At 35.5% G+C, this 27958-nt stretch overlaps 3 protein-coding genes and 1 non-coding gene across 6 annotated transcripts; all 4 read left to right on the forward strand.

The window, feature by feature from the left end:
- Window positions 1-1572: 1572 nt before the first annotated feature.
- LOC145013955 (uncharacterized) lies at window positions 1573-6544 on the forward strand. Its single transcript, XM_078972307.1, has 14 exons — window positions 1573-1884; window positions 2410-2486; window positions 2798-2956; window positions 3041-3254; window positions 3727-3813; window positions 3913-4052; window positions 4132-4212; window positions 4512-4576; window positions 4674-4849; window positions 4962-5092; window positions 5164-5251; window positions 5341-5557; window positions 5638-5729; window positions 5810-6544. Exons 1-14 carry the CDS (start codon window positions 1717-1719, stop codon window positions 6239-6241), a joined length of 2127 nt encoding a protein of 708 aa, XP_078828433.1. The 5' UTR covers window positions 1573-1716; the 3' UTR covers window positions 6242-6544.
- Window positions 6545-16059: 9515 nt separating this feature from the next.
- On the forward strand, window positions 16060-18414 carry LDL1 (LSD1-like 1). The gene has a single exon (XM_078976578.1). It carries the CDS (start codon window positions 16151-16153, stop codon window positions 18257-18259), a length of 2109 nt encoding a protein of 702 aa, XP_078832704.1. The 5' UTR covers window positions 16060-16150; the 3' UTR covers window positions 18260-18414.
- A 489-nt stretch (window positions 18415-18903) lies between these two features.
- TRNAY-GUA (transfer RNA tyrosine (anticodon GUA)) lies at window positions 18904-18989 on the forward strand. Its single transcript is given in 2 exon segments — window positions 18904-18940; window positions 18954-18989. It is a non-coding gene; the product is annotated as a tRNA-Tyr (tRNA).
- A 5261-nt stretch (window positions 18990-24250) lies between these two features.
- Window positions 24251-27714, forward strand: LOC145018725 (metacaspase-1-like). Of its 3 annotated transcripts, none has more exons than XM_078976581.1 (5): window positions 24251-24728; window positions 25048-25381; window positions 25596-25707; window positions 26190-26369; window positions 27215-27714. In XM_078976581.1, exons 1-5 carry the CDS (start codon window positions 24326-24328, stop codon window positions 27269-27271), a joined length of 1086 nt encoding a protein of 361 aa, XP_078832707.1. In that variant the 5' UTR covers window positions 24251-24325; the 3' UTR covers window positions 27272-27714. The 3 variants fall into 3 exon arrangements, with proteins under 3 accessions (XP_078832707.1, XP_078832705.1, XP_078832706.1); XM_078976579.1 differs by lacking the exon at window positions 27215-27714 and adding an exon at window positions 27013-27178; XM_078976580.1 differs by lacking the exon at window positions 27215-27714 and adding an exon at window positions 27013-27174 and having other exon boundaries at window positions 25057-25381.
- The last annotated feature ends 244 nt before the right edge of the window (window positions 27715-27958 follow it).

Here is a 27958-nt window from a genome sequence, read left to right on the forward strand (position 1 = left end):
GTATCCAAAACATCAAACAAAGCAAGATGTTTTTGTGTTTAAATATTGGATTTTGCTTGAAATTCATATTACATTTTTTTTTCCTTCAATTAACCTTGATTTAGTGATTCCTAAACAATAGGGTCGAAATCACAAATTTTAGAAAGTGTTTTATACAATGTCCTTGAATTTATCTGAGTTGGTTCCTTTACATATATTTATTTTAGCCTCTTCTAATTCACATCATCTATCTTGGAACTTGTTTACATATTGCATAGTTTATTCGATACGAGTACGGGTGCATTGACAAGACAATTGTTACCTATCTATTTTTGTTGTTATTATTATTATTTTGTTACTTTCTCATATCGAGGGTAATCGTCAAAAGCAATCATCCCTATCATCCACCATCGATAGAGATCGTCTACTTCTTACCTCCCATTTACCCTTTTTTTTGGAATTAGGGTAGTGGTATTGTTAGTGTTCTTTAATTTATCCGAGTCGTTGACCGATATTCTGACCCAAAATCAAATAGTGCCCACCAAATCCTGGAATAACATTATGCACACTCCATAATTACTAGAAAAATGACATGCAATGATTAAGAGATTTGGTGATGTGGGTAAGTTTTTGTTTACGTGACTATGTTCTTTCATTATTGTAGCGTTTGAAAAAAAAAACACAATATGGGATGCGATGAACTTATTGAAATTAGTCATATTGTTTCCTTTTTTATCTTTCCCTGTTACCGCCTCCATCTTAGGGATTGATTGATTTGTGGCCTTATTTAACTTATTTCTTTGCTATTTATTATAATTGTATGTTTTTGCCTATTGAAATATACAGAGAGCTTTATAGAGATTTATGTAATATTGTCTCTCTGATTACCTTTTCTTCAGAACTTATCTGAAATGCGGTATGATTTTAGTATAAAACACTTAAGAATTGTGGTTAATACCATTACTTAGCCTATTATGTGGTGAAACATCTTGTCGCACCTCATCATCATTCGGAAAAAACCTAAACCCACCGAAAGAAACCCCAAGAACCTTACATCATCATCATCATTTGTGTTTTTTATATTTACCAGTTTTATTAATCATGAATATTAGTCTAAAGTGTAGGTCCTTAATTTTAAAATAAATTTATTGCTTTATGCTTTCCCTAGGGCAACGGCTAAGGTATAAAGAAGGAGGGCTCCAGCGAGGTGGGTGGTGGTGTTGTAGGAGATCAACGATGAAATTTCATCAATACAAAAGAGCATCAACAAAGAAAAAAAAGGAAGGAAAAGGGAGGAGGGAGGGTGTTTGGGTGGGCTATGGGTTATGGGAATGAGTCTGAATAACATTCAATGTTATATAAATAATAAAACAAGAATAAAAGTCAATATGGATAAAATTATCATTTTAAATGGATCAAGTTGATCCATGATCAAAACTTAGACAAAACAAACCACATGGATTATCCAAGTGAAAATTTCCACATAGGGACGAAAATTGAACATTGGAACAAACCAGAGGGACTATTAATATAGTTTTCTCTTTTGTTGGGCCAAGGTAGAAAGCTGCAGCTGCTGGAAGCCTGGAAAATTAACCGAAGGAGCAACCGACGGGAGCGCCTCTTGACGACGCTTGACCCATTCTCTGTTGAAGGATCTCCTTCTTTTCAACGTCTTTCTGAACACATTCTGTAATTTTCCAACGGAAATCGAGAGAGAGAAAGAGAGAGAGAAGAATCATGTGGGCATTCTACCTGATCTCGTTACCCTTGACGATGGGTATGGTGATGTTGACGATAAGATACTTCGCCGGACCTGACATACCTCGTTACGTCATATTCACCGTTGGTTACACGTGGTTTTGCTCTCTCTCCTTCATCGTCCTCGTCCCCGCCGACATTTGGGCTGTATGTTATTCTTCGCCTCTCTAATTTGTTTGATTGTTGATTCCGTGGCACATGCATCTCTGGTTTCCATATATTTTAGAAATTTTCTTACGATTTTGGTTGAATTGAGAAAACGAAACCTTCATCGTTGCTTATCTTTCGATATTAACACCAGCATTGTGTTATTCCACCGCCTGTATGCTTGCTTTTTGCCCCCATTTTGTAGTTCATATCCGCATAGTTTGAGGTGAAAGTCTTGTTGTAGGACTATTCTATTCACATTACTGGTTATAGTGTGATCATATTGGGGTACTAAATCTCTGCAAACGATTAACATACAAAATCAACTGATAAAAGTATTTTAATGTTCAATTATCATGATAGCATAAGAAGAAAACTATTGTATTCCCATTGTTTTCTAATGTTTCATATCAAATGTTCATGAGCTTTCAATGAATGCATCAATATGTGTGCATAGAAGTTTTGATAAGTTCCTATACATTCAGTAAACGTTTTTTATGCTGTGTATATTTTTGTTTTGTGCAGGCTATGAGTGATCAGGCAAGGGGAGGCATTTCTTTCTTTTGGAGTTGGTCATATTGGAGTACATTTTTACTTACTTGGTAAGGCTTTAAAATAATATCTGTTACTTTTTTTATCCTCTTCTTACATTTTGCTCCTAGATTAGTATTCCCATTTGGCTTTGCAAGAAGTTAAATAAATATTCAAAAAAACACATACAAACAATAAGGTGATTCTGCATAACTTGCATCCAATATTCACAATGTGTATATGTTCATGATCTTAATTTGTTTCTTGTAGCCTTTCTTGGTGTTTATATTCTTCCATTTCCATAGTTTCATAACATATTAGCTTCTAGAATCTAGATACATCATATTCTCATAAATTTGTATTGAACAATTTTTCTAAGCAGGGCTGTCGTGCCTATCCTTCAGGGTTATGAAGATGCTGGAGATTTCACAGTAATGGAAAGATTAAAAACCAGTTTACAAGTGAATTTACTTTTCTACCTCATTCTTGCCTCTGTTGGACTCTTTGGACTTATACTGCTTATTTTATTGCATGAAAACTGGTTTGTTTCTTCATACCTTTACTTAATTCTCTAAACCTCTACTTTTCTTCTTCTTATTATTATTCTTTTAAAATTGGTTGATAGGAGAGGTGGCATCATTGGGTTTGCAATGGCTTGTTCAAATACATTTGGGCTTGTTACTGGTGCATTTCTTCTTGGTTTTGGTTTAAGTGAAATCCCAAAGGGTATTTGGAGTAAATCTGACTATGTTTCCCGCCAAAAAGTTCTTTCCCATAAAGTGGCTAGAGCAGCTCTAAAACTTGACGATGCTCATCAGAATTTGTCAAATGCTATAGTTGTAAGAATCACTGTTTGTTTGTTTGTTTTTTGGATTTTGACATAAAAGTCCTTCAAGTTTGGCAAGTTTTGTCGGTTTTGTCCTTGTGACGATTTTTTGTTTGTTAATGCACAAAGTTTGTCAAGTTTTTTTCATTTTTGCCCTTGTTAACTGTAATAGCAGAGGTTTCTACTTTCTAGGGACCAAACCGACAAAATTTGACAAATTTAAGGACTTTCATGTCAAATTTGAAAAACATACTTAGGGTAAAAACATAAAAGATTTATAAACTTAATGGTTTTTTTTGCAAATTTGAAAAACATAGGGTAGAAACATAAAAGGTTTGTAACAAGGGCCAAAAAAAAATTGTTACAGGGACAAAACCGACAAAACTTGTGAAACATAAGGACTTTTATGTCAAAAGCCGTTTTTTTAAATAACATTTCAATACAACTTAGATACAAGTAATGTTTATAATGATTTATTGTATTAGGCTGCTCAAGCAACATCAAAGCAAATGTCAAATCGTGATCCATTGAGACCCTACATGGATATCATTGATGTAACATTGACAAATATGGTGAGTTTTCTTTTTATGTTTGTAGCTCAAATTTTGAATATTTTTCACTTTCTGATTTTGAATCTGCAAGACACAATGATATTAATTTCTTATATCCAGCTTAATGAAGATCCATCTTTCAAGCCTCAAGGAGGAAGATTAGGGGAAAATGATATGGATTATGATGCTGATGAGAAATCCATGGCAACACTAAGACGCCAGCTAGGCAGAGCTAAAGCTGAGTACTACCGTTGTAAAAGGCAAGTAAAAAATAATTCTATTTTTGTTTTTTTTTTTTTTTTTCTAAGACATTTATGTTTTTTTTTTTTTTTAAATCAGTGAATATATGAATTTTGTGCTGGAAGCTCTTGAGCTTGAGGACACTCTAAAGAATTTTGAGCGCCGAAATGCAACTGGATGGTTTGCTCTCAATCCAGGCTTGTTATTCTTCCCATTATGTCTCTCTTTTTCTGAATATAAAAAAGAAAAAAAAAAAAATTTGTTCTTCATCATATATCAAATTCTTGGAACCCCAAAAGAAAACATAATCCAAAGTTTAAGAGAGTTTTGACATTGTCAAAACTCTGAGATGATATACCTTTGTTCATGTTAGGGACCAATCTTGTAAAACAACATTTATATAGGGGCTAATGTGTAATTCTCTATAGAACAAAAAATATTCAAAACTTTTCTATTGTTTTACTTCTTTTAAACTGCAGGAAATATATTTCAAGCTACAGGCCCGAGCGGGAAGGGAAGCTAGGATTTTGTCTTGACACAATTGGTAATCGTTTTACTTTTTATGCTCCAAAATAATAATATATTTTAATTTTATTTATTTAATAAAAAAATCAATTAACATATGTATATATTTTTTTCAGAGCTGGTATGGCGATGTATTTTAAGGAAGCAACTCCAAAAGCTTTTGGCTATCATACTTGGTTGCTTAACTGCTGCAATTCTTGTAGCAGAAGCCACTATACTCCCTAAAGGAGTTGACTTTTCTCTTTTTTCTTTTTTAATTAATGCAGCTCAAACAAATGGAGTACTTGTACAGGTAACTATTTCTAAATTCTAACTAATATTACAAACCTATCTCTCTCTCTCTCTCTCTCTCTTTTTTTTTTATATTTATATTTATATAGATATATATATATATATTTTTTCAGGTTGTTAGTTTCATACCCTTAATGTACATGTGTGTTTGCACTTATTATTCATTATTCAAAATCGGAATGTTGACTTTCTACTCACTTACTCCAAGTCAAACAAGTTCAGTCAGCCTCTTAATGATATGCTCGTAAGTATTAAATATTAATTACCCTTTTATATATTCATATTTTAAGTATTTAACATTAAAATATTTACCAGACAGGTGGCGCGATACGCACCACCAATCTCATATAACTTCCTAAATCTTATTCGTCTTCCAGGAAATACTAATACTGTATTTGAACAGGTTAGATTTTCATATGTTTTTTTTTTAATAAATTTTAAAGAAAAATGGTACTTTTTTTTTTTACATGTATTATATGTAATGACATGCAGAGAATGGGGAAAATTGATGATGCAGTTCCCTTTTTTGGGGAAAATTTTAACAAGGTTTATCCGCTTATTATGGTTGTATATACCATAATTGTTGCAAGCAATTTTTTTGATCGAATTATGAGTTATTGTGGAAACTGGAAGATATTCAGACTGAGAAATGAAAGTAGTGATGATGTTGATGGATTTGATCCATCTGGATTGATGATTTTGCAAAAAGGTAAGTTTTTACTTGTTCTGATATTTATTTATACACATAAATTATTTTTTATTTTTAATCTTTTTTTTTTGTGTTCATAGAATGTTCTTCCATTACAAACGGACATAAAGTTGGTGAACTTGTGATTCCCTTAGCAAGATATTTTAATGATGCGAATACAGATATAGAAACAGTAAGTTAATTATATCTTCTTTAATTTCGGTTGTATTCTTATTAAAACAATTTCCTTTGTACTCTTGGTATTTGTTTTAGGTTTCCCCTGATTCAAAAGCAGCTCTTTCGATAAACGAACCCCATGATACCACTAACAAAGAGAAAATGAACCAAAAATACAAAGCATTAAGAGCGGATGAAAAAATCCGTACAAATAGAACCTTCTCAAATGCTTCTTCACTTGATATCGACACCAACACTAACAATTCAGAAAGTGGACAATCTTCAAGAACATCGGCTTCTAGAATATCATCAACATGGGTGTCGATGAAGACAAATTTCCATAATTTAAGGTCTAATATGGCGGCTAAAAGATTCATGCAAGTACCTCAATCACAACCACCTCAACAATCACCTTCTCAATCTCTCGATGAGATCTTCGAGAGGTTAAAACAACCGCCACGAGCTAATGATGACGAGGATCTTGACGGTTTTGCTGTGGGCCCGAGTAATCGTGGGCCCCAAAGGTGAAATACATTGATGTTGTTGTAAATTTTGTTATATAGGATGAAGATTTGTGTTGATTAGTGTGTAAATGTATATTTATATTATTGTATACGTGCTTTGTTTTAAGAGTAAGAATGTTAGAATCCATAAGTGACTCTCAACAACTTTTAGTTGTTGTGTGATTTTGGTGGGCCACGTATAGAGGCGTAGTGCATCCATGTTTTAGATGAGTTAAGTTGATATGTGCATAACATTGGCTTGGGATACACTTAAATGTATTTTACTCATGCGTTATATTTCCATTGCAAAATGCCGAGCTTTTATTGAGTGATTTGAGTTTAAATTCAATTGTTAAGCTACGATGAGTTCGAATTTGAAGATACAAATAAACTTTTGGAGTTTATAAGGTTGTGACTCGAATTAAGGGTATGATATCAAGATCGATCTAACGGGATGAACATGAAGAGGATATGACTGACTGATATTTTGGAGCGAGAATGATGTGTATGGATTTAATATCTTCAAACCCTTGCCACAATCGTATTTGTTGAACCGACTAAACAACCAACGCCAACAATTTCTTTTGTCTATGTGCCATCATCTTGACCACGTCAGCACGTTAACCGGTTTTAATTGTAGAAAATTCCCCAACAAGTCATTTCCTATTTTAATGGTTTAAGTGATAAAAATTTAGTTTAGTGACTATTTAACATAAAAGTGTTTTGGTGTCCATAATCCTATTACTTTCCCTTAATTATTCCGTTTTATACTAGATAATTAATTCAATTGTTTTTTTTTTTAAAAAAAATTGATTCTAGATAAATTAATAAATATTGTACTGGATAACTAATTCAATTGTTTTTTTTTTAATTTCATTTTAATTCTAAACAAGTTAATAAATATTTATAAAAAATATAAAATAGTTTTAAAGGTTATTGTCATTGTAGCCTAATGATATTTAGTATATTGATTTAAAAAGTCTCGTGATTTTCTTTTGTCTTTTAGGGCACATACTTATGTTTTACCCTTTTAAAAGGCAATTATCAAAAATATAAAGGGATCAATCGGTAAATCCATTCCTAATTGATATACCACGTGACATTTGGTAAGCGTCCAACTGTTTCAAACAGAAAGGGATAATGGAATCAAACAGTTCATTAAGAAATGATTAAATCCAAAAAGATCAATTTTGTATGACATAAAATAATCAAAGTCGGTGGATCATTACGAATTCCCAAGTTCTAGTAAAGATTTACTATAAAATAAGTAAAATTATAAAGAAAAGGTAAAGATTCATTCTTGATTCCACCACCGATGATGACTAGATGATCGCAAAGACAAAGATACATCTCCTTCTTCGAACCACACTTGGCTGAATTGTCGCCGTCTTCCACCTCCGTCAAAATTTGCTGGTATTCTGGAGGCAATAACTTCTTTAATACAATGTCTTATTCCGCCGCAAATCGGAAAACAAAACACATGAATGATAATCTACAGACATCCCTACGGCTCGTGAGTGCCAACGCATTTGCGACGAACTCCTCATGCAACGATTCAAAGAAATTGCCCACAAAACCGCTACAGATTTCGCTTATGTGCTTATCTTTTTCCATATTCGAAAACCCACCTCTCATTTTCGCTCCCAAATCAAGAAATTGACGACTTTTCGTAGACTAAGATTGCGTGTATACTATATAGAAAGTTAGAAAGATTGTAAGATAACTTAGCGGTTAAGTTTTTTTTTTTACAATTGTTTTAATCCTTTCTTAATGAACTGTTTCATGGAAAAAGTAGATCGAAATCAGAAATTCATTCAAATTTGGGTACCTGAAAAGCACTCCAATTGGAGCTCTCGGAGGTGTCGATGCTAGTGATGATATGTAGCCTCTGACCCTCTGCTATATTTACGATATAGAACCAGCTTGGATTCTGTACAAATTTATAGATTTTAGATATTTTTCAACGAAATCATCTTTATAGATTGACCCGGTTTTCAGAAATTTCTTCCATAATTTTGGTTCCTTTTCAGACTCGTTGTTGGGTTTCAAATACAAAATCGCTCCTTTTTGTCGACTTTAAAGCAACTCAACGATTGTGTAGTACGAACGGAAGGAAAACAAGAGAGAAGGAGGCTTTGATCGAATAAAAAAGAAAAGGGGGTGACTTTTTGCGATTTTAGCAGAAAAAAGAAGAGTAGGATAAATAAGCAAGGGTTGACCGACTTAGAAGAAAAAAAAAAACATCATGGATTATTCTTTTAAAAAGAAAATTAAAAAGACAAATAAACTTTTTGTAACCGATAAACCGGCTTAAAATATGGTTCATCCATTTATTAGAAAGGTAAAATACAAGTACGTGACCCTAAAAAGCAAAAAATAAACAAAGAAAAAAATCATGAGGGACATTTTTAACCGTAGTTTTAAATAATCAATCTTATCATAAAAACCTTCAAACTTTCAAGAAATGTTCGGTTATATCCTAAATCCATTTTATGTCCACAAAAACCGTATATTTGGGCAAAAATTGTCATCATTGTCGTATTTCTGATTTTACCCTTCTATGGCTTTAGTGGGTGTTTGGTTACAGATTGACACGTGTTAGGGGATGTTTGGCATTAGGGGATGTTCTGGCGACCTGCAACTTCCGACGACCCTTTGTTAGAACACTGAGATGAACAACAAAATACCTTAAAGGCTTTATCATAGCCTACAACGATACACACTTGACCACTTCAGCTGTCCCCAATACTTGATACAACATAAATTTTAGATGCCTTTTGTATTTCTTCAAGAAATTATATTTCCAAATTAAGGGCATGAATTCAAGACTCTGAAGATTGATAATCAGATGATGAAAACATTATCCTAGAAGTTTTAATGTCCAACCTCAGGTCGTAAAGGCAACAAATGGGTTTTCAATTTTTATTGTAAAGTAGATAATGCAAAGCTCAAATTTAACAGAACCTATGAGAATCCATAATCATTACTTGTTTTTCAAAGATTAATCTTTCTTACTTTCAAAATAAAAACCCACTTAGATTTAAAAAAAATATATGATTCAATAACCTATAAATCGATAATCACTCTTGTAGCACCTGGTTCTTGGTATGTATTTTCATTTTAGAGTTTTGCAATTTTGGCTTGGGACTCGGCAAGTTGAAGGACCAACTTGCCAAGTAGAAGCGGGACAGGACGCGGGATTTAAGTGATGGACTTGTCGAGTCGAGTCCCGGACTTGACGAGTAGGCTCTGACTGGACAAAAACTCTAATCTGAGGGCTTGTACCCTATTTAATCATCTCTTTCAGCCACCACTCGTCCCTATTGCTCCCATAAACCCTCCATAACAAACCCTAAGTGTTTTGGTGCAAGATCTAAGGCTTTGGAGTGATTTTTTGTGGGTTTTGACCTCAAGGAAGAAGGAAGAGCATAGAAGGATCAAGAGGAGACTGAAGGATTCAAGTTTGGTTCATCATTTGCAGTCTTTGAAAGATATAAAGTCTGTACCTTTCTTGCTTGTTTGTTAGATCCCTTTCCGGGGAAGATTTAGGGCTTTTTAAGCCATATGAGGTAGCCAACCATGATTGTAAACATGGTTGGGGGGTCAAGACTTCGGATCTAAGTCTTGGGAGGAGTCACAAGGCAGATTTGGGTTGCTTTTGCTCCCAAGGAAGGTCCCATGCAACATAAGAGCCATTTTCGAGCCTTTTAGGCTCAAAAGTCCCATGCATGCACGTAAAGTTTGAAACTTTACGTCCTAGATCAAGCTTAGGGGCTTGGATCTATCTTTTGGTCAAAGGTTGTACATCAGAAATCGAGGATTTAGGGTGTGGACGTTATCAACTTGGCGAGTCCGTTCTTGGGACTCGATGAGTCCAAGTCATAAATTCCCATGTATGTTGAGGGTCAAAAGAACTTAGTTGGGTGTTAGAAGGGTTGTAGAAGGTCCGAAGGAGTGACCCAATGTATTTGACTTAGCCTGAGACCTGGAGTTCATAGGACTCGACGAGTGCTAGAACAGAATCGGCGAGTCCAAGGCAATCTCCTTATGGTTGAAGATGAACTCGACGAGTTGTTCATACAACTCGGCGAGTCAAGGCCAAAACTTGTTCATCAGATGAAGGTGAAGTCGACGAGTTGTTCATACAACTCGGCGAGTCGGATGAAGGTTCTTTCGATGTTCATATAGAGGATGAACTCATCGAGTCGTTGCCAAACTCGACGAGTCGAGTCGTGGATAAGGATGGGTAAAGGGTTAGGGACTCGACGAGTTGACGGCCCAACTCGGCGAGTCGTTGCCAAACTCGACGAGTCGAGTCGTGGATAAGGACGGGTAAAGGGTTAGGGACTCGACGATTTGACGGCCCAACTCAACGAGTCGGGTCAACTGGCAGTTGACGTTGACTTGGACTTGGTTGGGGGTAAAATAGTCATTTTACCCAAGAGTAGATATCAGTCTCTGACTGAGTGTTTGTGGGGATTATAGCCGAAGGATTTTCGGATCAGCAGCAGATAGAGGTTTCCCCCACAGATTATCAGCAACTACTTGTTCGAAGTGAGTTACCTTCCAGTAGTGGTGGGTCTACCGCCACAATGCCGACCCAACAGTAGGAGTTGTATGATTAGATGATTGTCTTTGTGATATCATCTAGGTTTTCTACTACCTGATATGTTATATGTTGGCATGATGTGTTGTTATATGTGATAGTAGTAGAGTTCAGTTGTTAGGATCGAAGGGTAGGTCAGACACCCCATATATGTCTGACAGTATGTGATGACATGTTTATATGTTGGCATGATATGTTATACGTGATAGTGGTAGTAGGAGGGGAATAGTCCCCAAGTTCGGTTGTTAGGACCGAAGGGTAGTTCGGATACCCCATATATGTCTGATAGTATGTTTATGTTATGATATATGTGATAGTAGTAGTAGTAGGGGTGGAATAGTCCCTGAGGGTCGGTTGTTAGGACTAATGGGTAGGTCAGCCCCCCAAAATGGCTTGACATGGGTAGGTCAGCACCCCAGAATGGCTTGACACGGGTAGGATGACACCCCAGAATGGCCGCAAAGGTAGGTCGGCACCCCAGAATGGTCGTACGGGTAGGTCGGCACCCCAGAATGGCCGTACCGGGTAGGTCGGGCACCCCAGAATTGATCGACAGTATGTATGCTATTTGATTGTGTCACACCCCCAAACCAAGGATGGGGGAAACGTCCGGGGTGGAGGACTTCATGTAGAATATCACAACAACGAGTATAATAGTGTTCAAAATAAATACAACCATCATAAATATAATTGAAAAAGTTACACCAAAGTATATGTTTACATGATTCAAATCAATTAACATTATGATACAAAATGAATGTTTTACGATTATCGTCCCATCCTCAAAACGCTGTTGATTTCCTGTTTCACTGAATTCCTAAGAATACAAATAGTTTTGAAAAGTGTCAACACAAAGGTTGGTGAGTTCATAAGCTTTTGACAGTAAGAGTTTGAAAATCGATCTTTGTAAAGAGATGTATGTTACCAAGAAAAATCCAATATTTTCCTTATAAAAGTTATGTGGTCCTAAATACTAGGACCGAAAATGAACAAGTATTTGTCATACTTAAAGATATAAAAATGGTTTCAAATTGGCGTAAAAACCCTTTCTTGGTTTGAGAAAACTCCCGTAATGAATGGTGTGTAGTCTTAAATGCTAAGACTGAAAATATACAGCAATAACTGTAATTATTGATATAAAAAGTGATTTTAAATCGACATAAAACCCTTTTTAATATGAAGGCGTACAAGTATTTTTCCATACTTAAAGTAATTTCAGTGAGCTAAATCGACATAACTCACTAATTTGAAGTTAGAACCCGTAAATCTTATGAATTTTTAATACCACATGTGAGCTATCATAACCATACTTGACTTTGACGGCCTCGTAATTGCGACATTCTTCAGGCGTCGCGAACTGAAATGACACTTGTCACCACAGACCTGCCAGTCTAGCTGTTGCAAGCAGCTCTGGTGTGGGTTTGTCAAACCCAATATAGATCTATACACAACTATCACGTTCTCCCTACAAGAGACTCTGGTTACAATTTACAAGACTTTTAGAATTGATTACTTTGGATGTAACCCGAAGCAAATGACTCACAAATTTATTCATTAACAGATTTACGTGAACTAAAATGAAAACCTTTGGTAAATAAGTTTGAGAAGTAAATGATACATAAAATATACCTATTATAGTTTATCCAAAACGTTTGTAATGTATAAGAACTCTTTTATGAAAATGCTTTAGTGTTATGAATCCATAAATTATGCTTATTATAGCTTAATATACGTGTTCTAAATGAATGAATAATTTTATCATGAATGACTAAGTTTCAGTTTATGATGATAAACTAACAAGGAAACACATTCAATATTTAGAACTTATTGTTATACACTTTGCTCAACATAATACAAAGTGTTATGAAAGTTATATGCTGTTAAATAATTTTTAACCTTTCTGCGCTGTTTTAGAAAAGTCATAGAAAAATCATACGAAGTCGAAAACTAAATCCGTAAATTCTGAGAGTTCCCAAAATGTGTCTAGTTTACTCATATTTTTATCATGATTTTTAATGACCTCCAATTTTGGTGAAAAATTCCATAATCACAGACTGGTCCGGATTGATGTTTGAAATGATAGGCAATTTTGTAAAAATAACCATAAATTGTAGAAAAATCGTATGGAGATTTGCAAGTAGTCATTTTAAAACTAAGAACTTGAGATATTTGCACCTAATACAGTTTTGAAAACTAAAATGTTTAAGTTGTCCAAAACAGTCCGTGAATGGAGTCCAACTTTTCTGATGAAAGCTGTTAGCAAAGTTTAGTTATGTTTTTGGTGTTTTAACTTGTATCCCCCCCCCCCCTTAAAACTTAAGAAAACATGAAAATACAGGGGTATGAACTCACCTTGAGTGATTTCAGTAGATGGATGATGGAGAAAAGAAGTGTTCAACTTAAGAACACTTGGGAGATGCTTGAAGATTTGAGGAGCTAACAACCAATATGACGATATTTGGGTAAGCAATCTATGAATTGAGTAGAAGGAAGTGAAATAATCATATGGAGGATGTTAATACTTACCAAAAGTAGAAGAAAAGCTTGGAGTATAGCCTTGAATCTTGAATTTTAGAGAGAGAAGATGAGAGAAAATGAAGTTTGTTCTTGATGGAGGAATGAGAGGAAATGAAAGAAGTTTGAAGAGAGAGGATGGATGTTCCATCGCTTAGAACGTGGGAAATGTCTGGTAAATGAGTGGAAAGGACATTGAAGTGACCTAGGTATGGACTGATGGGGAATAATGACATGAAATGGGTGTGGGAGGTTGCTTGTGTCATAGAATAAAGGAAAGTCAACACTCCACCTCTTGTACTTCACCCACTCTTCTTGGATAAGGTTTTATCCCAAAAAACGTGATTAATCATTAATTAAGGGGTCTTATATGTTAAAATAAATTTTTGGGTGAAAATCCCGCGTTAAAACGATGAAAAACGAAGTTAAAATGAAGTCGTAGTCGAAACCGGAAAAAAACGAATTTCCAGCGAGACTTCTCATAAGGGGGCCGAAGGTTCGGTCCCTTCTGGTGCTGGGCCGAAGCGAGATGACGCGAAACAGCAAGAAGCGAGAAAGAGGCTCGGTCCGAAGCATCAGGAGCGAAATAGACCGAAATGAACAGTAGCTTCGGGTTCGGCTTATGCGAGGTTCGGGTTCGGTTCAGCAGCCTTCGAGTTCGGCTTGAGCGAGGTTCGGGTTCGGTTCAGACTAGTTCGCTTCTGACCTTTGCTTCTGATGCCTTCGGTTCCTAAGAGGGGTTTCGGGTCCTTAGGAGGGTTCGGCTCCTTGAGAGGGGTTTCGGGTCCTTAAGCCTATTTTACTCGTTTTTACTTCGTTTTAAGCCGTTTTTGACCCGGTTAAGGGTCGGGATGGCCCGAAAGACTATAAAAACTTTAAGGAACTTTTGAGAGAGATTTCACATTCTTGGAGAGATTTCTCATACAAAGAGAGATTTGGGAGAGATTTCACATACTTAGAGAGATTTGGGAGAGATTTCACATACTTAGAGGGGTTTCTCATACAAAGAGAGATTTGGGAGAGATTTCACATTCTTGGAGAGATTTCTCATACAAATAAAGATTTGGGAGAGATTTGACATGCTTGGAGAGATTTAGGAGAGATTCTAGATAAAGAGAGATAGAGTGAAAACGATTGAGAGAGGTTTCGTGTGTGACATTTGTGAGTGTCCAGCTTCGCAATGCAAGGTTCGTAAACCCTGTTAAGCCTTGTTTAAGGATCTTACACACTCCCGATGAGTATGCAACATTGTTTTATCGGTTTGGCTCGCCACGTACCACCGTTTTAGGTTAAGCAGATCTAGATGTACGCACTTTTCGATTTATGATCTCTCATTAGAATAGAGAGTTGTTTAGAAATTACATAACGTAAACTCTAGTACCCACAGGCAAATTGAGTCGAACGGTTTTGACTTGTTGACTTCAGTTGACTTTGTCTTGACCAAAAATTGACGGTTGTCACAGATTGTATGGTATGTGGTACGATGGAGGAACTTACTAAGCTTCGTGCTTACAGGTTACAATTTTGGTTTCAGGTACCTCTTCAGCGAAGGGGAAGGAGCTGGCGCGGTAGCAGCACATCATACCCACACTCTTTGGTTTCCGCACTATGGATGTTCTGGGATTGTACTCTGACAGGTTACTAATTTTATGACTTGGGTTTTCAGACTTGATACATTGTTTTATGAGATGATGTGATTTCACAGTATTTTCTCATGAATGTTTTTATGAGTCAGTTAATTAAAATGAAATTTTTGGACTTGAAATTTGGGTCGTTACAACTCTGGTGTATCCATTGATTCTCCATTATGAATGTTAGAAATTAGATGAAGCTATGAAAATTATGAAACGATTTTTACGTGTTAAACTAATTTAAAAGAGTCAAACCTTTGCAGACCCCATCTTCTGTGTTTCTCCATTTCCTTCAGCTTTTCTCATATCTGAAGAGGTGTCCATTAGCATGTTCGATGATGGTCATTTATGGTTGGGTGGGTCTGAATACATGGGCCGGGTGAACAGAAAGGGGTAAGGGTTTATAGGGAACATACTTTGAAATATTGATTATGTTTGTCTAAAAACAGAGGCTAGGGGTTTGCTTAGCTATGATGGCGGTGGTGTAGGCTTTGTTCAGGAGATGTGGGTGGTGGTAGTTTGGTAGTGACCTAAGAGTGATGGTGGTCGTGGTGGGCACGGTAATGGAGAGGGTGTTAACTGGTGGTCAATGGGTCTCAAGCTAAAGATCCAATCCTGGTTCTATTGAGATACATCTTTATTTTGAAGTTTTTTTCTTGATTCCTGCTTCTCTTCTTCTTCTTCTTCTTCTACAAAGCAGGCGAGCACCGAAGGTACTTTCCCGATCCACCCCGTTGTTGATTCCTTTTCCTCTCGATTGGTTGTCGCCGACGATAAGAGAAGGACCATGAAATGTCATTGGAAGTTGCAGGTCGCCAGAACATCCCCTAATGCCAAACATCCCTAACATGTGTTGATCTATAACCAAACACCCCTTAATGCAATAGAAGGGTAAAATCTGAAAAGAGGCCAATTATGATAATTTTTGTCCAAATGTGCTGTTTTATGGACATAAAAATAAACTTATGTGATGTAATAAAAAATTTCTTAAAAATTTGATGGTTTTTTTATGACATTAGCCCATCCCAAAATAAAACCTTATATGTGAAAGATTAAATTAAAATATATTATTTTATAAAATAAATGCGCCTAACCCTTTTTTTGCTACACTATTGAGGTATATACAATCGTTCTCTTATCGGAGCCACTTCGCCGCCGTGCTGCACTCAGTCTCATAGTAAGTATGGACACCGCCATGGAAACGACGGAATCCCGAGCCGACGCCTCCGATAACCCCAACAATGGCTCCTCCGGCGACGATGACACTTCTCTCGAAATCAGCCATCCTCCCTCACTCCTAACCCCAACCGTCGCTCCTTCCCTTGCCGGTACGGCGTCAGACAACGTCTTGCCGTACTCAACCCTCCAAACCACCGGTGAGTCTGTTGAACTTATGGAACCAGCTGCAGTTAACACCGATGGCCTACCTGCACCTCGAAAACGTCGCCGTCGAAAGAAGCAGTTCCCAGAGATGATATCGATCGCCGCCGCCGTAGAAGGCCTGGGCGTTATCCGCCACAAATCCGGTAACAGATCAACAGAAGATATAGATGAATACGAAGACGACGACCCATCATCTCGCCGTCGACGGAGAATATCATCAGATCTCGACGTCGAGGGTCTAATCGCGATTTCCGTTGGATTCCCCGCCGATTCGCTGACTGAAGAGGAGATTGAAGCCAACGTCGTCAAAACAATCGGCGGAACTGAGCAATCAAACTACATCGTCGTTCGCAACCACATTCTCGCCCTGTGGCGCTCAAATGTTGATGTTTGGTTAACCAGAGATCATGCACTGGAGGCGATCCGACTCGAACACACAAACCTTGTCGACTCTGCGTACTCGTTTCTCCTTGAACACGGTTACATCAACTTCGGCGTCGCCGCCGCCGTGAAGGAAGCCAAATTGAAACCCCCCGAGGGTGTTTCCAGAGGTGATGTTATCGTAATCGGCGCCGGACTCTCTGGATTAGTAGCAGCAAGACAATTGATTTTTCTAGGGTTTAAAGTCGTGGTTCTAGAGGGCAGATCCCGGCCAGGCGGTCGTGTTCGCACGAAGAAAATGTCAGGTGGCGATTGTGTCGCTGCAGCAGATCTAGGCGGCAGTGTACTCACCGGAATCAATGGCAATCCCCTTGGAGTTCTAGCTCGACAACTAGGGTTTCCTCTTCACAAAGTTAGAGACATTTGCCCTCTTTATCTCCCCAATGGAAGAACTGTAAACCCTGAAATCGATTCAAAAGTTGAAGTTTCCTTCAATAAACTCCTGGATAGAGTCTGCAAGCTCCGGCAATCAATGATGGAAGAAGCAAAATCCATTGACGTTCCATTAGGTACAGCTCTAGAAGCTTTCCGACAGGTTTACAGAGTAGCAGAAGACCCACAAGAGAAAATGCTCCTAGATTGGCACTTAGCTAATCTAGAATACGCAAACGCAACATTAATGTCAAATCTCTCCATGGTTTTCTGGGATCAAGATGATCCGTTTGAAATGGGTGGTGATCATTGCTTCATTCCAGGAGGAAACGATCTGTTCATCAGAGCATTATCCGAAAACCTTCCTATTTTCTACAATCAAACAGTCGAACGCATCAAATATGGATCTAATGGCGTCTCAATCTCTGCAAACGGACAAGATTATCACGCAGATATGGTTCTCTGTACAGTTCCATTAGGCGTGCTAAAGAAGAAATCAATCGAATTCATCCCCGATCTTCCTGAAAGAAAGAAAGACGCAATCGATAGATTAGGTTTCGGGTTATTAAACAAAGTAGCCATCTTATTTCCTTACGATTTCTGGGGAGGCGAGATTGATACATTCGGTCATCTATCTGATAAATCAAGTATGAGAGGTGAGTTCTTTTTATTCTACAGCTACTCATCTGTCTCCGGTGGGCCACTTCTGGTTGCCCTGGTGGCCGGAGAAGCTGCAATTGAGTTTGAAAAGATGTCTCCGGTGGAATCTGTTACAAGAGTTATGGAGATTTTGAAGGGGATTTTTAATCCGAAAGGGATAGCAGTGCCGGACCCACTTCAGGCAATATGCACACGGTGGGGCCAGGATCAGTTTTCTTATGGATCTTATTCTTATGTTGGAATTGGTGCTTCTGGAAATGATTATGATATACTGGCGGAGAACATCGGAGGTGGTAGAGTTTTCTTCGCCGGAGAAGCTACTAATAAACTTTATCCGGCGACTATGCATGGGGCGTTTCTCAGTGGGTTGAGAGAGGCGGCTAATATGTCTAGAATTGAAAAGCGGAGGAGGTTGAAGTTGAATGAGGGCAAATAAGTCATTTTTGGTTGTTGGGTTAAAAGGATGTAACGAGGTTGAATGAGGGCAAATAAGTCATTTTTGGTTGTTGGGTTAAAAGGATGTAACGAGTTAACATTTTATTTATGTGTATATAATTAGACATTAGAGTGTTTTTAAGGGGTTTTTATCAATTATGTCATCAACCTGCATCTTCAAAAATGTCTGTTTTCTAATACAGTTAAAACGGATTAATACCATAAGATTTCAAACATAAAAGCATTTTTTTTGTTACAATTGTGTATATTTTAAAAGTGAATGTGTTATCAAGTTAAACTTTAAAGTAATATTTGGGTAAAATTGTAAAATAACAAGTCTTTTATTAAAAAATTGAACGTTATTATTGCATTAAAAGAAAATAAAAATATGATATAAGAATACATAAATAAACAATTTTTTCCCAAATTTCTATTGACAAAAAGATAATACTTGATCGATATACCTTTCAATCAGCCATGTTATTTTGTTTGCAACTTGTAAATCGATCAACTAAACTGAGTTTTGAATATTAAATCAAATACACGACTAATGTTTTAACACTTAAATATCTTGTTTCTTTTTGCACTAAAATGATAAAATACTAATATTGATTATTAATTTGTTTATTATAAATCAAACATCTTCCGACCTTAGCTCAGTTGGTAGAGCGGAGGACTGTAGTGTGATCATAGCTATCCTTAGGTCGCTGGTTCGAATCCGGCAGGTCGGAATTTTTGTTTTAAATTATTTTTCTATATTTATATTGTAGTTGTTTATACTAATACCAACATGATCATGTGAAATATCAATGTTTTCAAACAATGGTTGTAATAAAATATAGAGTAAATTACACGAATGGTCCCTATGGTTTAGGGTAATTTGCGCATTTGGTTCCTAACTTATTTTTTTAACTCGGAAGATCCCTACTATTTACTTTTGTTACGTGCTTGGTCCCTGTCTTACTTAAAAAGACTATTTTTTTCATTGATTTTTTAATTTATTTAAATAAACACACCTCCAACCCCATCTCCTCACATTATCTTACATAACCCACTATTTTTCTCTATTTAAATAATAGTATTTTTAGTTAAGATAGGGACCAAACGCGTAACAAAAACAAATAGTGGGGACCAAGCGTGTAACAAAAACAAATAGTAGGGACCTTCCGAGTTAAAAAAACAAGTTAGGGACCAAGCTCGCAAATTACCCCAAACCATAGGGACCATTCATGTAATTTACTCTAAAATATACATTTGTTTCAATCGATCGTTTTTTTAATAAATTCAAATAACTCAAAAAACCACCAAAAGAGTTTCATTTTCTTGTTATTCAGATGTGTTTTTAATAAATTCAAATAACTCAAAAAATACCCAAAGAATTAAGTTTTCTTTTTATTCGGTGGATGTTTGGGATTGCTTAAAAAGTGTGATTTTTGATTTTTGGTTTTTTCAAAAAGTGAAAAATTCAAAAAGATGTATGACATTTATAAAAACTTTTAAAAATAACTTTTTAATAAGATGGAATTAGTGGTTTTTCAAAGACAAAAAATCATGATTTTTTTTTTTTTTTGTGACTTTTACCTTCTTACAATGTAAATTAGTTTCAAAAGTCAAATAATATTTGGCAAACACTTTTTAAAACTAACTTTTATTTTTACTCATTAAAAGTTAAAATCAAAAAATTATTTAAAAAAAAAATTTTCACCTTAAAAAACAATCCCAATCAACCCTTAGATGCGACAAAAATATGAACTCTTAGTGGAATATGGCATGTGGCGGATGTTAAAAAAAAACTTTTCACTTTAAAACCATATATTTCTGGTTGAATAGGCTAGAAAAACAATTGTGCCACAAACCCTGCATCTTTCTTTCTAGGATTATTAATTTCTTTTAAATATATATATTTTTAATTTCTTTTTTATTGAATTATTACTTTTATATTGGAACTATTATATATTAATAAATATTATTTTTAATATGTAATATTTATGTATTAATTGATATTATTTTATTTGATTATTAGTTTCTTTTAAATAGTTCTTTTTTATTTCCTTTTTATGGATTAATTCTTTTTTTATTAAATTATTATATATTAATAAATATTATTTATAAATATATAATATTTATATATTAATATATATTACTTTATTGGGTTATTAGTTTCTTTTAGTTACTATTTATAATTCATTTTTATTGAATTAATTTTTTTGGACAACACCACCATCATTCTAATATATTTTAAAAACTTTCATCCATCCACCACTATCGGATATAAATAGGGTCAAGAATCATAAGTTGAGTTATAAAAAAATAAAAATTGCTAGAAAGAATAACAATGTAACATCAATTGAAAAATAATAAACTAAAAAACAACTTAATCGATATTCTATTTGAATTTTTAAATGATTATTGTTTAATTTTGATTTTGTATGACACTTTGTATGTTTTGTATAATTATTTAACAACTTCATCCATCACAGTATAAAATAGTAGAGTAATATTATCATTTTTTATCATTCAACACGGTCAATTAGATGTACAATCAAACACAATGGTTTCTTTCCCAATCAGGAAAACTTTCTCATACAGTACTTTCCTAAACAACACTTTCCTAGACAGAAATTATTAAACAGGACCTAACTCAGGCATAGTAACATAGAAATTCATGAGTACTCATAATATTATGTTGGAGGGCTCAAATTTCATCTCCAACTAGTATTGTTTTGTAAAGTTAGATTGAGTGTACAATTATCCAACTGTCTCAATTTTTTTGATGTATCATACTTTGCCAATTGGGTGCCGATTGACATAACTGCCGAATTATTGATCAAAGTCATAATCTTAGAATTATCAGTTTCCCACAAATATAGTAATGATGCATAATTAGTAGCTTTCTCTTATGTTAGTTTGCATATCACACTAGTAATTATGCATACATCTGTGTAGCACCCAGAATCAGAAAGACCAAGAAAGGAAAGAAAACCCTAAGTCAAATGGTTAACTCGTCGAGTCGGAGCAGGATCCGGGGATGGGGTAAGTGATCAACTTAGCGAGTCAGCCTCATGGACTTGGCGAGTCCGGTCTGAAGAAGGAAACCCTAAATCCGGGACTTTGGGCACCATTTAAGCATCTTATTCTCTCCATTAGGGTTCCATATAACCTCTCTCATCTGGAAACCGAAACCCTAAGCCCCCATTATTGCTCATTCAAGTTTCTTGCCAGTTTTGGGTGATTTGAAGAAAGAAGGAAGGAAGGAACCATTGGGGATTCAAGGGTTTGCAGTAGATCCAGAGTTTGAGGGCCTTTCCAGAGCAATTCAAAGCAAGGAGTCGTTACCTTCCCTCTTTTGCATCTATTTATAGGCTGTAGAATGCGAGTGTGTGGGGCGTACCTTCGGAGTACGCTGGGCGTAGTCAGTATACAGGGCGTCCGAAGTGCTATGCTGAGCGTACGGGGGGTAGTTGTCATCAATCAATGCGAAACCGTGGGGAGCAAGGGACAGTCCGGATTCGGCTACGTGTTAAAGTTCTTTATATCAACGCGTAGGTATCAACAGGATCTACAACTTTCGTTTAGACTCCTGAGCTAATTTTGAATTTATTTTGAAAGTTATATTTTAACAGACTTAGACAGTTAAAATCCGTTAAAAATTCATAACTTTGTCATTCGATGTCCGTTTTCATCTGTCTTTATTTTGTTAAGTTCTTGTTAATGAAATCTTTGATTCTTGTTTAGATTGTGTTGGCTAAAAATCGTGCGATCCAAAATTTGAATTTCGGGCTGTGCACTGTTGTGCTAAATCTTAGAAAAATCATAATTTCCTCATACGAAGTTAGATTTGAATGATTTTTTATGTACGTTCTCGGTTTAACGTATATTACAAATTTCGTTTAGTTCACTAAGGCTAAAAAGTATTTTATCGCAAACTCACTTTTTACGATACACAATGTCGTGCCGGTTTTGTAGCAAAACTTCGATGGGTCATAACTTCTTCGTTATAAGTCGGATTTAAGCGTTCCTTATATCCCAAAAATTCTTGTTACGGTTACTTCAACTTTATTCATAGATATTGGTTCCATCTAATATTTTATTTTTGAAGCATATTTTTACTATTATTTTATTACATCGTTATAAGCACGTATATTGCACATAAATCACATAATACTCAAATAATTCCTCTTCGTTACTTCAAAATACGTTACAATTGTTGATCATAGCTATTACATCATCATAATGCTTAGCCTAAAAATATGGACGTTACAACATATGCTGACCAAGACCATCAGTAGGAATAATCATAAGAAAATCCTGAGCATGTGGTAGATGAAGACACTCAAAATCTGCTTTCTGTCTAATAGTCAAGTTGAAATGAACTTCCATGTCTTGGATAATTTACTAAAAAAGGCACTCGCCAATACACAAACATAATCAGAATCCATACCACATATGCTTCTATCTCGTACGATAATGGTCTTGTAACACCCACGATTGAGCCCGTGAGCCATAAAAGCATAGGGGGAAGCTTCTACCACTAAGTACAACCCCAAACCACCAAACCTAATGGGTAATGATGCAAGTCATCATTAAATGTCCCCAAAGAAAGGACCCCCACAAATTACAATGTTGTCAATCAAACCACGTAACCCATTTTCAATGAACAAAGCCACCTCTTCCATGTGAATGGGGTGGCATGTCATCATGCCAAAGAATAGTTTGACAATGCCCATGCAAGATCGACATTAAATGAACTCACTCTTAGGGGGTCACGGAACTGTGGAAGAAGGCACATCAAAACAACAACGTTGACAACTTTCTTCATGGCTAACCCGTTAATAAAACTCGCGTCTCTACTAACAGCCCCCTCCCCCAAGAAGGCTCACCCACAATATTGGCCGACCATTGTCAACACGGAACAAACCCATACGAAGCTTCTTACCATCATAAGAAGGCCAAATATGGATCACTTTTCTTGATATCCAGTTCAAAACCCAATCTAGGACCTGTCACTTTAATGATATTCAAACTCTTGCCACCTCATTAGGAAAAAGAAAATAAACTCAACACTCGATTTCTATTGAGTGATGATAAGTAGTCTAACAAAGTGAAAAAAAAGTCTATGTAAAGGTTGAAATGTAGATGAGATGCTCTAAGTATACGAAAAATTAGGTGGGAAAATAGGGGTGTAACCCGTAATTGTTCTCACTCAGGCTATATGTAGAGTGACTCTGGTTTTCAAAATGGACGTATATCTTAAGTTACAAAGTTTTCGCATAAGGATCGAATCACCTTGATTTTTAGACTAAAAGACCTTTGGTACGGTGTGTTTAGGAGTATATTAAATTTTTGTTAAAAAAAAAAAAGTTGAATTATGAGAGTTTGAAAATCTAGAAGACCTCTTGTATTTTTGTTGTTGTATCTTCTCTCTTGTACTGTTTGTGCAGAACTGAAGCTATTCTTGAATCGAAATAGAACTTGAATCGTTGACATTTTACCACTATATGGTCTGTATTTTAAAAAAATCGGTTGACTTAATGTTCTATTACGTAGTGCTCAGAGAATAAAAATAGCGGTCGATATAGTTACCAACAAAAGATATTCCAAGGTTTTATATATTGTAACAACGAATCGTATCTTGTATAACTTTGCGTCAATTCCAGATCATTCTGTAGCCTGTATGTTATCAGCTGGTGTAGACGCATGAAAGACCAACACACAGAAACAAGAATGTTAAAAAGTACGATAGCAGTAGGATCCACAGACATTCTTATGATCACATCATGCACTTGGTAAAGTACCTTGATTGTGCCTATCTCCTTCCTAATCGACAACTTAATTATATATGTTTGAACAGAATGAGAATCTGATACCCCATTAAAGTTATAAAAACAATGAGATATGTTGCCGTATCAGGTTCCCTATCAGGCTGCTTCCTTTTTAGTGGTTATATAAATACAACTGTATTACAATCGTTAAAGCATTCATTGCTTCGAGTAGCACCATTTAGACTTTAGATTACAGATTATCTTCCTTTAGTTCATCTAACGTAGCCTGTAATTTGTTCAAATAAATGTCATCATCACCAGTAACTGAAAGTATCTGCTGCCCTAAATGTCAAGAAGCTGTTGCAGTTGATGGAGACGTACAGATACAATCAAAACCAGAAAGTGGTAAGTCTGTCTGCGTTAACAAGGGACTGCATGTTTGCATCGGAAACATGTTGCACAGACATAGACACAGCAGCAGCAGCAGCAGCAGCACGATTCCTAATTCTCTGAGTAGCCATGAGAAGTCAACTCTTGACACAATAAGAAACTGGGAAACGATAAAAGGGAAGCGTGCACTTCTTTGTGCTGTAAGTTACGATAAGCAGAAATATCACATCAAAGGAACTAACTATGATGTGATCAAAATGCGCGAATTCCTAATGACACAGTTTAAGTTTCCAAGTGCCTCTATCCACATTCTCGCAGGTATTCCTATCCTTTTATTTTAATCTGTATACATAAATGCTCGTACGTTATCCCTGCATGATTGGCTTCACCGTAAGAAGGTGAGAATCCATAAGTGAGATCTCAGGGGCATCACATTTGTTCCTCTTGGAAATTTGTGATTTACCTTCCCCATGTTGGTTGTGGAACCGGTTTGTGGTTTGTGGAGCGCCTAAGGTTGGCATATACCAAATTTACCCCTTTTAAACCGCAAATTCCATGAAAAGTGGTTGTTTTAAAACATTTCTTTCGGTAGTTCTATACCATTTTCATTGGAACATTACAACTGACATAGTAAAAGAACTTGCAGAAATGGAGTCACACCCTCATCCAACAAAAAGAAATATCCAAGAAGCTTTGAGGTGGCTCGTGAAGGACAACCAGAAAGGCGACTCACTGGTGTTCTATTTTTCGGGTCATGGATTAAGGCAGCCTGATTTTTTTGATGATGAGCTTGATGGGTTTGATGAAACAATATGTCCTCTAGATTTTAGAACTGAAGGAATGATCATTGATAATGAAATCAATGACACCATTGTCAGACCACTCAAGGAAGGCGTCAAACTTCATGCCATGATAGATGCTTGTCACAGTGGAACAATACTTGACCTACCACATGTCTATAGCACAAAAAAGTACGCCCTATTACCATATCTTTTTTGTACAAATTACTCTATTCTGAAAGTGTCCCCCCATGCTAATACTTGTCCTAGTGCTAAGGAGGTGGGAATCCATAAGTGAGGCCTCAAGTTCAAGTTTGGGCATCACAATATTCCTTCTTCTAGGGACATTATACTTCCACATGTCTTGATATCTGAAGTTTAAAGTGCATTTTTGGTTCTTTGGCAGGCATTGTTGGTCAGATAACAAACCCACATCTGGTGCGTATAAAGGTACTAATGGCGGGCTTGCCATTTCTATCGGTGCGTGTGAAGATAATCAACTTGCTGCAGATACATCTGTGAGTAAATCTTTCTTTTTCTATGATATCTTCTATCTTTTTGGGGGTTTATGTTAGTTTTTATTTTTTTATTTTTGTTATTCTTTTTTTTTTTTTAATCTTTGGCTTTGATATTAAAGACCCGTGTCTTCTTTTTCCCATTAAGTACAGTATGCATAAAGTATTGTATGAATTAATGAGGCTAAGAAATTATTTGAGAAAGTAATGGCATACTAAGGAAAATGGAAGGAAAAATCATGGAAGATCTGTGACAAGTTAGGACTTTATGGGGAATTTTTATTTTCTTCACATTCTTTATCAAGGCCTTTTTGCATTAAGTGTTGTATTAGCAAAAGACTTTTCTAACTGAATGAAGAGTCTGAACGAGAATAAATGACCATTATAGCTTATTGTCTAAATGTGCTGTTGAATAAAAATAATTGTTTGTTTAATCATAACATGATTAATAACTTTAATCAAATATAAAATCCGAATTTGTGCAGGCTTTCTCAGAGTCAGGAAAGCAAATGGAAGGTGCTATGACGCACACTTTTCGGAAAGCATTTTCGGAGAACTCCAAAGCTACTTATGCTAATGTCTTGTCTTCAATGCATGATAATATATTGGCAGCCAAGAAAAAAAATTTCAGTATCAGCGGACTGTTTCACCGTGAAAGACTACAGGTTAGATTCGATTATTCATTTGTATGACCTACTGATGTCCCAATTTTCGCTTATAAATTTTAGTGATTCAACCACGGCAGTTTTCTGTTCCAAATTTGAAACTTTTTGGATCTTTTACCTTCAAAAAATGTTTATGTTATGACACCTTTATGTTGGAAAATAATTTGATTTACATTTAAAAGCTAAACTGATGATTGTGACTGGATTTGAGTAGAAAGGCATTCGAATCTCCATAAAAAATGCAATTTTTACGAGACATGTGGCTTTTATTGAAGTGTTTAACTGGTAGGTAGTTCAAAATGCTATAACATAACATAGGGAATCTATTAAATTGAAATCAAGTGGTTAACTAGTAATAATGAGAAGCAAGTTTTCTTTTCAAAAATAAAAAAAATAGAACCAGTAATTTTATCTTTAACTATAAGAGCATTCTAATTTTTATGAGACAAAATGTTCCTGAAAATTTACCTCTGAAACAAATGTTGAAATCAACTAGGAAGTTGTAGATAGTTAAAACAATGGACTAGATAGTTAAAACAATGGATTAGGAAGTTGTAGATAGTTAAAACAATGGATTAGACAAACATTCTATGACTATTTTTTTTAAGATGGGGATGACAAGTGTTTTATGTCTTTTGTACAGTCAAGAGCAAGTCCATGCCCCCACCTTGTTCCACATTTTTGGGCGCAACAAAAATATTGCATTGTTTGTCCTATTTGGCATCGATGTCTATTCAATATTCACAAAATGTTGTTAATTTACATTATCTTCTCTTCTATGTAACTAAATGTTTATTGATTATACTATCTTAGAATGGGGTGCTCATATATTGCTAAACTTTCAGGAACCTTTGCTATCATCTTCCGAAGAATTTAACTTAAACGAGGCATTTGTCCTATAACTCCACCATACAACTAGGAGCTCCTAAGGTTAACTTGCAATAAAAACGAATGACTATCCTAGTCATGATTTCACTATCCAAAGTAACACCAACCATTTTCACAAATTGTTTAGCTTTTTGTTTGGTTTTGATGTTTGTTTTGCGTTTGTGATTTCTTTTGGTGCCACAGACATCTGTTTGTTTACCTGTTTATATGGTGCACCAAGTTAATGAATAAGTTTCGGTTGTTCTTTTAGAGAATAAAAAACTATAATAAAGGAAATTTTATTATATATTAAGGGTATTATTATATGTACCTCTCACTCACATAAAAAAGTTAAACATAAAGGGTACACCCACCCACTCACACATAGGAGGTACAATAAACAATTGAGGGTATATATACAATTAGCCTATTAAGACTATTTTTTTTTTTCCTTTTAAGTGTTGTGGGACAAATGATGTTTATTATTATTATTATTATTATTATTATTATTATTATTATTGAACACTTGGTGAAATTTGAATAAAAGAGTATGAGAACGATTTTTGTAAGAAAGTTACAATTCATTGAAGAAAAAAAAAAAAAACATTATTCTGCTGCTTTTTTTTTTTTTTTTTACTTATTCTTAATGCATTAATTTTGTAAATAAGAAACACTCGTATATAGTTTTTGAATTAAGTTTTCTTTCTGTTAAGTCTACTAAA

Source organism: Lactuca saligna, chromosome 9 (genome assembly GCF_052625555.1).
Source record: "Lactuca saligna cultivar CGN05327 chromosome 9, ASM5262555v1, whole genome shotgun sequence".
NCBI classification, from domain to species: Eukaryota; Viridiplantae; Streptophyta; class Magnoliopsida; order Asterales; family Asteraceae; genus Lactuca; species Lactuca saligna.